This window comes from Natrix helvetica, assembly GCF_964273705.1.
Source record: "Natrix helvetica genome assembly, chromosome: Z".
NCBI classification, from domain to species: domain Eukaryota; kingdom Metazoa; phylum Chordata; class Lepidosauria; order Squamata; family Natricidae; genus Natrix; species Natrix helvetica.
Genome location: NC_138554.1, coordinates 72,114,881 through 72,129,564, shown reverse-complemented (window position 1 = coordinate 72,129,564; position 14,684 = coordinate 72,114,881). Strand labels below are relative to the sequence as shown.

General features: G+C 40.2%; 1 protein-coding gene across 4 annotated transcripts in view; it reads left to right on the top strand.

Moving 5' to 3' along the window:
- The window catches only part of POU6F2 (POU class 6 homeobox 2), a gene marked incomplete at its 5' end in the record, with an annotated part of 355,508 nt that overhangs the window by 290,892 nt on the left and 49,932 nt on the right, over positions 1-14,684 (top strand). For all 4 annotated transcript variants that reach the window (XR_014173560.1, XR_014173561.1, XM_081932598.1 and 1 more), the window contains one exon: positions 2,379-2,516. Coding sequence is in view for 2 of the 4 variants with exons in the window: in XM_081932598.1 (XP_081788724.1) it covers positions 2,379-2,516 (138 nt within the window). The remainder of the gene's footprint in view (positions 1-2,378; positions 2,517-14,684) is intronic.

The window sequence follows — 14,684 nt, the reverse complement described above, 5'->3', positions numbered from 1 at the left end:
AAGGAAATCCAAACTCGTTGGTCGCCTTACATTGCAATGAACATACATTCAATTCTGCAGCAAATAAGATTATTGGTCAATCAGGTACAGAGATAGCCAGGGAAATGATTGAAGCCTGGGAAACAGGTCCTTTATAAGTCAACAGAAATGCTGATTTACCACCAGCTGACCAAGTACTTAGGAGTGAGGATATGACAATACAAGGAAACAACAGCCAACAACTTAATGGCTTATTCCAATCAACAAATAAAAAGCCACACAGAACCAGGCAGCTATCCCAATACATACATTCTGGTAGAGAGAAGTTCCCTGAGGATGTGTTTCAGCATGTCCAAAAGCTTGGAAGACTAAATCTCTGGTACCAGTGACTGATCCAGAGCCTGCAGACTTATTTTTCTGATAATATATCATTTTATAAATTTGGCTAGCAAATATAGCCTGAACAAACCCAGTCATATCCCTCTCTCCTTTTAATGTGAGATTGAACTGAGTCCCAACAGTAGTCCTTAATTTCTATCCATTTATTTTATCCTAACAGCACAAAATACTAGCACAGATGAATATGCATAATCAAACTGACTGATTTAATATAATATTTTTGGTATTTAAATGTCTTTTATTGTTGTTCTTTGTTTTTGCTAAGACTACTGCTAAATATCGTTTGGATTGAAAACAAAATTAGGTTTTGTTCTAACCAAATCATGCTACAAGTAAAAATGTCTTGAGATACCACAATTTATGCCATGTAATAAGTGAAAGCAGGATGTATGTTGAAGGATGTGGTGTGCTGTTTCTGTCACCTTAGGTTGTGTCAATTCATATTGAATCAAGTCAGGTTGTATCAGCAACATCCCTATCAGTAGTTATTCTTGAGTACAGTAAGTTTGACTTTAAGTAGATTTAGACAGCAAATTTTTCAGCTACAATAAATTTATATAATGAATGGTGTAAATCAACTTTTTTAAAGTCCCCAGAAAGCTCAGATGTTTTTATACCAGGTATGTACATATTTCTACCATGGTATCTTAATACAATCAAGTATTTATTCAGGTTTTTTTTACTTTCAGATAAAACATATATTAAATAATAGAACAATGTGTCTTTTGAAAATGATTTCTAAGAGCCACTTAGAAAGAAATATAGCCCCTCTTTAAAGAGCTACTACTTCCCCTTCTTTTTCTCTTTATTCCCTTTTCTCTTCCCTGCAGCTTAAAAAAAATCTAAAAGATGTTTTAAAAGTCAACTTATTAAGACAGTTATGTCTTTAATGCAGCACTTTGATTTGGTCACATCTTGTTAATTTCACAGGAAATCTGAGAAATGATACATATTGTTTAAAAATATATTGTGCTTGTGTCCTTACACATTTGGTTTCATTTGTTCTGAGTAATTTTCTTAAATTATACGTAGCCCTATTAAATGACCATAATAGTTGAGACAGCCAGAAATGTAAATTAAACATCTACATTCTATTTTTAGAATATTTCCTATATTTTCTATATTCCTTTTAACTTTTTATTTTTAGAACAATACAACAGAAATTTTAATAGTGAATTGAAACACTTTGATTGCCTTTTATAGGATTTTAAAAATTTCATAGAACACTTAAGAATTCTGTTCCCATCACCTACCTTTTTAAAAAATGTTTTCTTAATTACTGCTATAAACTTACTTCGTTATATTCTGTAATTCACACATTATTATGTGATTCGTGTGAGTTATACATTCTCTGGATTTTCCTTTAATTTATTTAATGTAGGTTTTCATGGAAGAAAAAGAGAAGAATGAAATATGGCTATTTATATAAAATTGTAGATCATTTGATTGCAAGATTTTTCCTGGGAGAGGAATTCTGCAGCTTATGGTTGTTCCAGCTGAAAGAGAATAATTGAAGGATATATGTGGTGTTATTTATTTATTGAATACATACATCTATTTGAGATGGGCAATTAAATAAATTTATTTATTGAATAAATTTATTTAATTGCCCATCTCAAATAGATGTATCTAATTCAGAGTTTCTTTTGATGAATCTCTTTTAAACAAAAAGTTTTACATAATGTTTTTAAAAGCCATATTCCATTTGAATAAGTTATATTTGTATATAAAAAAAATCCCTACAGATAAAAAAGCCTCTGACCAAATTTCATTATCATTACCATCCACTTGAGGTCAAATCATTTCCACTTCTTCCAATAGAACTTATAAAGTGTTGGAATTGGACTGCCTGATATTCACATTGTCAAAGCTCTCAAACACATTTTGAGATGTTAAGATTAACTGTTCCTTCCCATCAAGCTGATTATTAATAGTGTCGCGCTATAGAACTGAGTTATAGTGAGTAGCCTTATTCTTTCCTCTTTTATTCCCATTTTCAGCTGGTTAATAATCCTCTGGCAAGTCAAGCCGCCGCCGCCGCCGCCATGGGCTCAATAGCTAACTCACCAGCTTTTGGCAATGTACTCTCCAGTCTTCAGGGGGTCACAGGTCAACTAGTTACTAATGCACAAGGACAGGTGAGTGGAAGATGGATGGAAATAGTGAATTCAAATGGCATATTGAGTATTTCCAATGTTTATAATCTGAGACTGTACATATATGAAAGGGCATAGATATACAAGAGAAAATTTTAAAGAAGTAGAACATTAAGATAAAGGTTTGAATTGAAGCTAAGTTATATTAAAGTACACTCTGAAAATCATTGGAAGTAAAATCTCTGTGTTAGTGCTAATCCAATATTATTTTAAAAATTATTTTATTTTATTTATTTATTTATTAAATGTATTTGCTGCCCATCTCCTCTTGAAGACGTTGCTGGCAATTTACAGCATTAAGTGCATAAAACTATGAGATAAATATTTTTTAAAGGATAATAATTTAACATGACCATTTGTTTGATTTTGGCCTTGCACCTACCTTTGCAAACTTGTATATAGAATAACAGAGTTGGAAGGATCTTGGAGGTCTTCTAGTCCAATCCCCTCCTTAGGCAGGAAATCTACACCATTTCAGACAAATGGTTATCCAACATCTTTTTAAAAACTTCCAGTGTTAGAGCATTCACAACTTCTGGAGGCAAATTGTTCCACTGATTAATTGTTCTAGCTCTCAGGAAATTTCTCCTCAGTTCTAAGTTGCTTCTCCCTTTGATTAGTTTCCACCCATTGCTTCTTGTCCTACCCTCAGGTGCTTTAGAGAATAGCATGGCTCCTCTTTCTTTGTAGCAGCCCCTGAGATATTGGAACACTGCTATCGTGTCTCCCCTTGTCCTTCTTTTCATTAAACTAGACATACCCAGTTTCTGCAACCATTCTGAATCAGTATCTTGCAGAATCTTTAAGAAAAGTTGACTGTGTAATAAATTAAGATAATTCTAATTGAGAAGCAAAAGTATGCAGGAGTAGAATTTCAATTGTTTTGTATCTGATAATATTCACCTGCAGAAATTGGTTCACAGTCTGGAATGTTTCTAGTTTCAGTTTTGCACTTGGAAGGTTAAATGTCAGTTGTAACCAGAAGTATATTTGTCCAGTGTAAATTAATGCAATATAATTTATATGGAAGTACCTTTGAATTGTTTTTGGAAAGTTTTTTGCAGTTTTTCCAGAATTCAGCACAAACCTTCCTGCAAGGTTCCGCTGAATGCCACACCTAAATACCTCATCACAGGAAGACATATTGGCACCCTCCTTAGTAATTGTACACCCCACAATGATTATTTTTTGACAAGAAGGCTATTTGTTATCTTTGCTCTAATTAGGTAACTTATGTTAGATAAATATTGCAATTAAAATGTGTATGTTGTAGATTTTTAGTCATTTTAATTGTTGTTACCTGACATGACTTGGAGTGAAGTTCTAAATTTTCCAAGTAAGATAAATACTTCTATGCTTAAACAGTCATAAAATATTTCTCTTTTCTGCTATGGCTTATTTTATATTGAATTGCAGTTATTCACAGCATAATTGGACTTAGCATGATTAGTTCCAAGGAAATTTATAGAGCAGCGATGGCGAACCTTTTGTGGCTTGCATGCCATAAGTAGGGGAAGCGCAGGTGGGTCATGCGCAGGCATGCCACACCCATAATGCAATGTGCGACACCCCCCCAGTGCGCAGGCACACACTACAGGCACAACCCCCCCATTTTTGCATGCTTTTTTCACCCTCCCCAGGATCCAGAGGCTTTATAGGAGCATGGGGAGGGTGAAAACATCTCTCCCGCTCCACCGGAAGCCCTCCGGAGGCTTCAGAGACCTTAAGGAGGCTTCCCTGAAGCCTCCAAAGCAGTCAAAACGACCCTCCAAGCAAACCGGAAGTCACTTTTGGTTTGCTCAGAGGGTCATTTTAAGCACTCCGAAGGCTTCAGGGACCTTCAAGAGGCTTCCCTGAAGCCTTCGGAGCCTCAAAACGACCCTCCGAGCAAACAGGAAGTCTATTCCCGAACTTCTGGTTTACCTGTAGGGCTGGTTTTATGCGCTCTGGAGGCTTCAGGAAAGCTCATGAAGCCTCCAGAGGGCCTCCATGGGGGACGGGGGAGGCTCTTTTCGCCTTCCCCAGGCTCCTATAAAGCCTCTGGAGCCTGGGGAGGGCGAAAAATGGCTTTAAAAAAGGGTGAACTCAGCTGGCCAGTGCGCACATGCACGCTGGGCAGCTGACAGGGCAGTGCCTCGCGTGCCCTGACAAATGGTTCTGCGTGCCACCTGTGGCACGCATGCCATAGGTTCACCATCACTGTTATGGAGCATTTAAACTTTTTATTTATTTATTTATTTATTTATTTCATCAAGCATGGATTAGGTAACAGATTGTGCATAGATAACAGATAACATGATTATGTATACATGAAATGAATACGAATACAAGGGAATATTAAGACAGGGACGGTAGGCATGCTGGTACTCTTATGCACACCCATTAAAGACTTCTTAGGAATGGGGTGAGGTCGACAGTAGACAGTCTAAGGTTAAACTTTTGGGGGTTTGGAAAAGAAACCACAGTGTCAGATAATGCATTCCAGCCATTAACAACTCTGTTACTGAAGCCATATTTTCTGCAATCAAGTTTGAAGCGGTTTACTGTAAGTTTGTATCTACTGTGTGCTTGTGTGTTGTTGTGGCTGAAGCTGAACTATTCATTGACAGGTAGGATATTGTAGCAGATAATTGCTATGCTTAGGTTGGATCGAAGGCAGCAAAATTCTAAGTTGTCTAAGCCCAATATTTCAAATCTAGTGGCATAAGTTTTTCTGTAGCGAGCAGAGGAGTGGAGGACTCTTCTCATGAAATATCTCTGGACTCATTCGATTGTATTAATGTCTGATATGCAGTGCGGGTTCCAGACATGAGTTGTATTCAAGAATTGGTCTAGGAAATGTTTTGTATGCCCTAGTTTGCAGTTCAATATTACCAGAGAAGAAGCTATGCAAGATTAGGTTGACAACTCTTAATGCCTTTTTGGCAATGCTGTTACAATGAGTTCTGGCACTTAGATAATTTGAGAAGAGTACTCCTAGGTCCTTGACAGAGTGGGGATCATCTATGAGATCATATACGCTGTGTAAGACAAAGCATTTGTTGGTTGAGATTTGGAGTTGCCAATTGTTTGACCATTCTGACACATAATCAAGGTTTTTTTGTAGGTAGCAGCATTGTCAGTGGTGTTGAATAGTTTTACATCATCAGCGAAGAGAACAGAGTTGCTTATAATATGATCACACAGGTCATTTATTAAAGTATAAAGCGTGTGGGTCCTAAAATGCTACTTGGGATACACCACTGTTAACAGGTGCAGGGTTTGATAGAGCATTTCCTATTTTGACTATTTGTTACCTGTTTGATAGGAACACAGCTATCCACTTATGCAGAGAACCGGAGATGCCATAAGATTTTAATTTTAGAAGTAGTTTGTCATGTATTACTGAATCAAAGGCTTTACAGAAGTTTATATAAATTGCGTCTATTGCCTTACCCAGGTCGAGTTGTGAAGTCCATATGTTTCTGCAATATAAGAGTTGCAGATGGCAGGACAATTTTTTTCTGAAGCCAAACTTCTTGTTAGAGAATAGGTTATTTGTCTCTAAGTAGAGGATAATGGATTGGTTTACAATTGATTACATGACTTTGCAAGTGACACAACATAATTGGCTATATCACTGGATCTCTTTGTGGTGAGCTGGCAGGCAGAATCTGAAATCTTCCTTTGTCCTAGTTGCTTGCTTCCTGCTCTTCCTTGCTCTCTCAATTCCTTTTTTCCTCCCCTGCCCCCATCCCTTTATTCCTACTTCCTTCCTTACTCACTTCCCTCTTCTTCCGAGATTCAGGTGAGTGGCTGCTTTCCCTTCTCTCTCCTTCCCAGAGGCAGGTGAGTGGAGAAGGGAGTGAAAAGATATATGAGTGGCCTGCGCAGCATGAGCACAGAGCAACTGATGGAATAGACTGAGCAACTTTTAACCTTCCCTGCCAGTTTCCCCATCATCTTTCTCCCTGCAGCTTCCCACAAGCAAAGATATTGCTAATAGGAAGAGGGTAGGGGGCATTGGCAATCACAATCAATTTACAGTTCCTGTCTGAAGGATTCAGAGTCCAGACATCACAGGGTTCATTCCAAAATATCTCCTTGCCTCCTCAGGGTTTATTCTTTTTATACAGTTTTTACAAGCAAAGCAATGAGTGTATAGCAACAGTATTGTAATTGGCACATTCTCCTTGTCAATCTCTAAGAACATCCCACCCAGGGTAGAGTCTCACATATCCAGATGGTTCCTGGTATTGCCTGGTGAAGCTAATTAGGTGAGCTCATAGGTATTCGAGGTAAACAGCTACTGAGATCATGGTAGTATGCTGCGCATGTGTTTACATAACCTTTCCTCTGTCCCTACATCTCACTCTTTTTTATTTTGTTAGACAAGGTATTGTAAGAGGGGTTAATAAAAGGATCATAATCAAAAGAGGAACATACTTACAGTTGCTTATACAGGGCATATACTTGACCCTGAGGCAGTGTGGAAAGGGGTTTAGGGCAAAAAGCTGTGATACATATATTGGAAAAGGAAGAAAACAGGGACTAAGCGTATAGAAAGCAAATTTTCCATATCATACAATTCAAATAAGTAAAAGACATCATTTTGTGTGATGTTAGCTAGCTGCACTCATAGGTTTTGCTTCATTCATTGTTCAAGCGAGTGTTTGGGTGAGATGACAGCTGCTGTCACTAGAAGGCAGCAATTAACAATTCAACATAAACAAATGATGACTAAGGAATTGACAGTTAAAACCGCAAAGATGGCAGCACGTACGTTTTCGGGCATTTGCCCCATTTGTTGTTGTTGCAACACTGCCTGTGCTTTGGTGGTCAGGGTTTTTCACATCTCCCCACATCACTGGATGGTTGGTCTGACGAGATTGTATTGGCCGCTGCGCTGTCTGTAGAGTCACCTTGGCCATTTCTGGAATCAGATTCGGGGACTGGTACCACAACATCTTTAGCTGGGCAAACACAACATGCTAGAATCCACAAGGATCCTGTAGGAGCAAGCACAGCAGCATATCCCCCTTCCCAAGTAATCAAAGGGACCGGCCCTAACCATGTTTTGTCTGGTAAAGCCCAATAATATACTAGAGGGGTCAAATTTTGAATAGAGACATTCAATTGATTTAAGGTAAATAATACTTTTTTGACTTGTTGTGTTACCTACGACAAATTAGACACATTAGACAAATTGGACAAATTGAATGGGGGACCCAAGAGCTTTCCTTTTTTTATTTGTTTCTGAAGACAGTCCTTCAAGGACCAATTAGCATGTTCCACGATGGCTTGACCTGTGGAATTGTAGGGAAGCCCATGAGTAAAAACAATATTCCAAGTTGTACTAAATTGCAAAAAGGCCAATGAAGAATAGGCCAGGGTGTTACCAGTTTTTAAAGAGAAGGGTCTGCCCAAGGCAATAATAGCTGGAAAAAAAGAGAAATAACATGATTAGCTGTTTCTCCTTGTTGAGGTGTGGCCCAAAGTGCTCCTGAATAGGTATCAATAAATAAATGTAATGTATATACTTCCAGGGAGCCAGAGATGGAACATTGGTGACATCTATTTGCCATAGTTGATTAAAGGCAACACCACAGGGATTAACTCCCATGTCCTCCAAGGGGGATGCCCCAGAACATTGGGGACCGGATGAAACAATCTGCTTGGCTTGGTCAAGTGGAATATAGCAAGCTTGTGCTACCCCCCTGGCATTCTGATGGAAAAAAGGAGTGACTAAAGAATGGATCTGAAAATAAAATAGGTAAAACATGTACAGCTGCATCTGCATAACTGTTGCCTTCAGAGAGAGGTCCTGGAAGAGACAAGTGACTGAGTAGGTGAGAAACAAAATATAAATGCTTTCGGTCTTGTAGTAGTTGCTGCAAAGTTAAAAACAAAGCCATGAGATTAGGGTCAATCCTGAGTGTGATGTAAGCACCTGGAAGATTAAAAATAAATTGACATACATAATGAGAGTCTAAAATTAAATTAAAAACCTGTTGAGAAAAAGTTTGGAAAGCTAAAATAGCAGCAAACAATTCTAAGCATTGAGGGAAGACTATATTGCAGTGTCATGAGAATCCTTATAAGCAATCGCTCCTCCCATTCATTCTCCATCTGAAAAAACAGTAGAAGCTTGCGAAAGCGGAGAAAACAAAAGCAATGGACGAACAGGAAAAGAAGTCATTAAACACGCAAGCTGAGGATCTTTAGGCAAATGATATGCAATACAGCCCACATAATCAGTTAAAGCACGCTGAAGAGATAAATTATTCTGAAAATAAAATGGAAAATCAGATTTTGGAATAGGAAAAACAATATTAATCAAATTGGTCCCATTTCTGCAGCCAGCTCCAGTGCATCCTAAAGTCATTAATTCAGCTGTAGGCAGCTTACTAGTAGGAAACATCAAAAGAGTTAGCTGACAGTCTCTATAAGAAATACGATCCACAAACTGAATGCTCAAAATATCATTAACTTTCTCAACTGCGGCAAGGGTGCAAAAAGAATGCAATAAGATCTCTGAGTTGTTTTCCTTTGGTCAATAAATCAAATAAGGGACTAAGTATATGTGTCAGCAAAGAAAAATACGGATGACCCCAAGTAAGGATCCCCAACAACTGCCATAAATTAATTAGCAAAATACCTTCATGTACATTTAAGCAAGGAAAAACCGGAGCAAGAAAAAATTGCAACATTTCATGCAGTTGTATTTTTTTCCATGGCCATCTGCAAGCCATAGACACTTAAATCATTTTGTATTTCTGAAAGCCAATTAGGTTGTATCTTTGGGGCTCCAATTAACATTCCCTGTGGCAAAACATTCCAGTGATAACGTTTATTAGGTTCTGAATGATTTACTAACGCAGTAAAAGCAAATTTTTCCTGGTCAGGGGGGCAGAGGGGGATAGAGGAAAAACAATCGTTTAAATCAATTATTTCATGATCTTGTGAAATCAAATTAGGCAAACAGACAACATATCTTCTATATCCCCCCCCCCTCTTTTTCTAATTGTTCCTCTAAAATTTGCCTCATGGGGGTGTACAATGACCATGGAGAAGCAGAAGAATTAAACTCTCCATGAGGAACTGAAAGTCCAATTGAAGATGATTTGGGGGAAATAATTTTTACTTGATCATAATCAGGCAGAGGTTTTGTGGTCAATTGTTGTCCTGCCAAAACATTAGAGCCAAATTATTCCACTGCATGATGGCACTGAGACCATAGATGTAATATCTTTGCTGGAGCCTTGGGTTCAAGATGTAAAGTATACCCTATCCTTGTCCAGTCTCGTAAATGGAGTGTCCCGCATTCTGGATACCAGGGGCAATGCTTCCCTAACTCCCCAACCAGCTTCCTTATGTCTGCCTCAGGTGCTGTAACACCTGATTTCTGTAACAGGTATCTAAGTTCCTGTACATGTTGTTGCTGGTGTAGAGACAGACTGAAACCCATACTTACCTCTGAGGGGTCCTAAAGGACGAAAGGTGCACCTTGGGGTCTATTCCAGACGAAGGTAAGTATGTTGTCTGTTGCTCCCTGGAAGGTGTCCTGCTTCAGGCGCCAGATGAAGGATTCAGAGTCCAGACATCACAGGGTTCATTCCAAAATGTCTCCCTGCCTCCTTGGGGTTTTTATTCTTTTTATACAGTTTTTACAAGCAAAGAAATGAGCATATAGCAACAGCATTGTAATTGGCACATTCTCCTTGTCAATCTCTAAGAACATCCCACCCAAGGTAGCATCTCATGTATCCAGATGGTTCCTGGTACTGCCTGGTGAAGCTAATTAGGTGAGCTCATAGGTATTCGAGGTAAACAGCTACTGAGATCATGGCAGTGTGCTGCGCATGTCTTTACGTAACCTTTCCTCTATCCTTACACCTGTCAGCTTCCCATTGACTTTGAAATTGCTATCAGGTTACTTGATTCAATAACTGTTCCCCTATACCTTCCAATTCCACCCAACTGAAGATTACAAACAAACGAGCTTGAGAGTTTTAGTATATAGACATTGCAGAAAGCATTTAATATGCATTTTTATATAGAGGATAAATAAAACAGTATGTACCATTCATATGCTTGGATACCAATTCTACTATGTTTCTTGTTATATGTAGATTACTTGTTTTCAAGGAACACATTTAAATGTATTAGATCAAACATTTTGAGTTCCTTCTACAATAAACTTAGTTTCTGAATATTGTCAGGACTAGATCCAGTGACAGATTTCAATATGTTTTGTGAGTCTCAACATTTTCCCAAATGTTACATACTGACAGCCAGTATGGTAGGTTCCACCAAAGTCCTCCGATCCGGTGGGAAAATACTGAATAGTGATTGGCTGAGTTGTTTGACAGCTCCCTATAAAAGGCTAGATATCAAACAGAGCGGCACTGGATTGTACATAGTTTATTCCAGTAAAGAGCTGTTATTTGTCACTGAAGCCTGAGTCTGCCTCATCCATTCACCTGACTTAACACTGGCGACAAAGGTAGGATCGGAAGGCAATTAGGCACAAAAAGAGCTGACATTACAATCCAGCAATACAATCCAGTCGGAGCAATCGTGGCATCAAGAGGCCATCTTTAAATGGCAAATTCAAATGTGCCTTGACTGAACAAGATGATAACGCATGCCCCTCCAGCTCCTTTTGACCCAACAACTGAACACTGGGATTCCTACATGATGTGTTTCATGGAAGCAAGCTATCTCCTTGGGCTCTCTGACAACCGAAAAAGAGCCATCTTCCTGAGCTACTATGGGCCAGAGGTCTTCAACACCACCAAAGCTCTATCCAAGTAACACCGGTTCAGACTGTCGCCTGATCGGCATTACAAAACACACTGAGAACACACTATGCTCCCAAGCCTTCTAAATTTGTGTGGCTGCATGAATTTAACCTCCAAAATCAGAGAGAAGGGGCGAACATAAATCAGTATATTGCCACACTCCACAAAGCCACAGCATATTGTGAATTTTGTGATTTAGACAAACTACTGCTGGACAGATCATTTGTGGGGTTTGAGACATCAACCTGCAAAGGAGATTGCTGGCTAAAACAAACCTCACTTTGCAAATTGCATTAGATGAGGCCAGGGCTACAGAGTCGATGGAAATGCTGCAAAAGCATGGCAGCTTCAAAAGTGCACACAGAGCCATAGAAGTCCATCATGAGACGATTGAGTGAGAACTATCTGACAGTGAGGATGAGGTCTGCCGCTTGCACATGGAGAGGAGAAAAATGGTGTGAGATTTTGAAAGTCGTTTCCTGCCTTGTGCCGGCTGCGTAGAAAACCATTGGAGATCTGCCTGCTGTTTCCAAGACACAATCTGTCAACTCTGTGACCATAGGGGACACCTCATCCGAGTTTGCAGAAGCAAGTTCCTGGTCACCTCACACCAGAAACCCTTTGCCAGCCAGGCAGCATGACCAAGATCACCCAGGTGAGAGGCATGGAAGCCCCGACAGGGACAAGAATGGGCAGAATCCAATAATGCATTCCAGACAATAATCTGGCAAGCCAGCACTCCAAGAAACAAGAAGCTGTAAGTCACCATCCTCATCAAGGGGTCGCCGTGCAGCATGGAAATAGACACTGGGTCATCTCTGACCATTCTCTCCTGTGCCACATTGAAAAAGGCCATTCCAAGCATCAGAAAACACAAGATGAGGCACCAAGAATTGTTCCTCAGTGACTACCATGGGAACCGAATCTCCGTTTTGGGATGGGGCACCTTCTGTGTCCAAAAATATTGACAGCCTGCTTCCAGTGACAGTTGTCAGTGGTTCCCTTGCAAGCCTGCTCGGCTTGGACAGGTTTGAGTCCCTGGGCATGGGGGTAATTGGCATCAATGCCATGCGAGATGACAAAGCTGAAAACCTGCTGCAAGAGTTTGAGGACGTCTTCAACAATGGTCTTGGCAAGTATGTGGGGACCCCAATAACATTCAATTTTGACCCCAACATCACCCCCATTTGTTTAAAGCGTCGGAGAACCCCTTTTTACCTTCCCACCCAAAATTGACCAAGAATTGGACAAACAAATTGGCCAGGGGATTCTGGAGCCAGTCGATCATGCCTGCTGGGAGACCCCTATTGTGACCTCAGTCAAGCTTGACAAATCTGTCTGCATCCCCATGGACTACAAGTGCACGCTGAACAAGGCTCTTCAACAGAGTTCTTATCTGGTGCCCATTGTCCAGCATCTATTTCATTTCCTTGATCCAGAAAAAGTATTTGCCAAATTAGACTTGGCACAGGCATGCCAGCAACTGCCTGTAGATGGCACCACAGCGAAGGCCCAAACCATTGTGATGCACAGGGGTGCATTTAAATGCACCAGGCTTCAATTCACCGTTAGTATTGCCCCTAACGGTGGAACAAGGTACAAAATGAACCTGTTTAAAGAACAAGTCTAAACGCTATTTCCTTGACTCAGTATTTCCTTGATCTCCGGTAATTCGACAATGAAATCCATTGATATTTCCTTCCACAGGGATTCAGGACGGGCTACACCTTGAAGCAGGCCTTGTGGCTTCGCTGGTGGCCCCTTAGCAGCAGCACATACAGGGCAACTGGCCACATATGATTCAATGTCTTTTTTCAAAGACGGCCACCAAAATTGTCTTTTGATGAGATACAGAGTTTTCACAAACCCAAAATGCCCTGCCATGCGGGAATCATGAGCTTGTTGTAGCACCAAAGACTTCATGCTTGCAGGAACATACAATTTAGCACCTATCCTTTCATGGTGCATTCATTCGAATGTTCCTTAAACCAGTAGTCGGACTCAAGGCTTTCCTTGAGTTTGCAGGTGAGGTCTGTTGTGACCTCCAAATTAGAGTTGCTTTGGCTTCTGGTAACCATTGGAGCAGCAAGACTTTTCGCTGGGATGACTGGAAGTACCACGCTTAGTTTGGAACTGTTGTATTGTGGGAGTCTGGATAATGCATCCGCCATAAAGTTTTTCCCTCCAGGGATGTACTTTAGGGTGAAATTGAATCGGTTGAAATGTTGCGCCCAACGCATTTGCTTAGGATATAGCTTTTGAGGGGTCTTTAACGCTTCCAAATTTTTGTGACCAGTCCACAACTCAAAAGGGTGTTTAGCTCCCTCAAGGAAATGTCACCAGGTCACCAAAGCCCACCTGATTGCAAAAGCTTCCTTTTCCCATATAGCCCATCGCCTCTCCGTCTCTGTCAGTTTTCAGGAGGTATAAGTGCAAGGCTGCAGGTGCCCGTCAGTGTTTGTTTGAAGTAATGCTACATCACTAGCGTCAGCCTGAACGATAAATGGTGCATCCATGTCTGGGTGTTTCAAAACAGGTTCAGCTGCAAAGAGTCACTTTAGTTTTTCGAATGCGGCCTGACATTCTACAGTCCATTTCAATGGCTTCCCCAGTTTAGGTTTGGCCTCTCCTTTTGAGTTCAGGAGATTTGTAATGGGTAGCGCAATGCTAGCGAAGCATGGAATAAATTGACGATAAAAATTTGCAAATCCCAAGAAACTATGTAATTGTTTGCGGGTGCGGGGGGGTGCCCATTCGGTAACGACTTGGACTTTAGCTGGGTCCATCTCGATGCCATTGTGGGAGATTCGATAACCAAGGTAATCAATTTTTTCCTGATGAAATTCACATTTAGACAATTTGGCATAAAGCTCCGCCGCGTGGAGTTTTTTGAGAACTGAATGCACCAATGTCATGTGTTCCTCAAGTGTTTCAGTGTCAATAAGGATGTCATCAAGATAGACTATCACGCCTTTGTATAGGTGGTCATGGAAAACTTCATTTATTAGTTGCATGAAAACCGCTGGTGCACCCTGTAGGCCAAAAGGGAGTACTCGGAATTGAAAACAACCAAGTGAGCAGTTGAAAGCAGTTTTCCATTCATCTCCCTTTTTAATCCTGACTCTATAGTAAGCTTCCCTTAAGTCCAATTTTGTGAAAATCTTCCCTTTACCCAAATGGGCCAACATGTCCTTCATCAGAGGGAGGGGGTAAACATTGTGTACAGACACTGCATTCAAGTTCTTATAGTTCACACAGAGGCGAAAGGAGCCATATTTTTTTTCTCTAAACAACACTGGAGCAGCCACTTGGGGCCTGGCAGGTTCAATAAACCCCCTTTGTAAATTTTTATCAATAAACTTCTGTA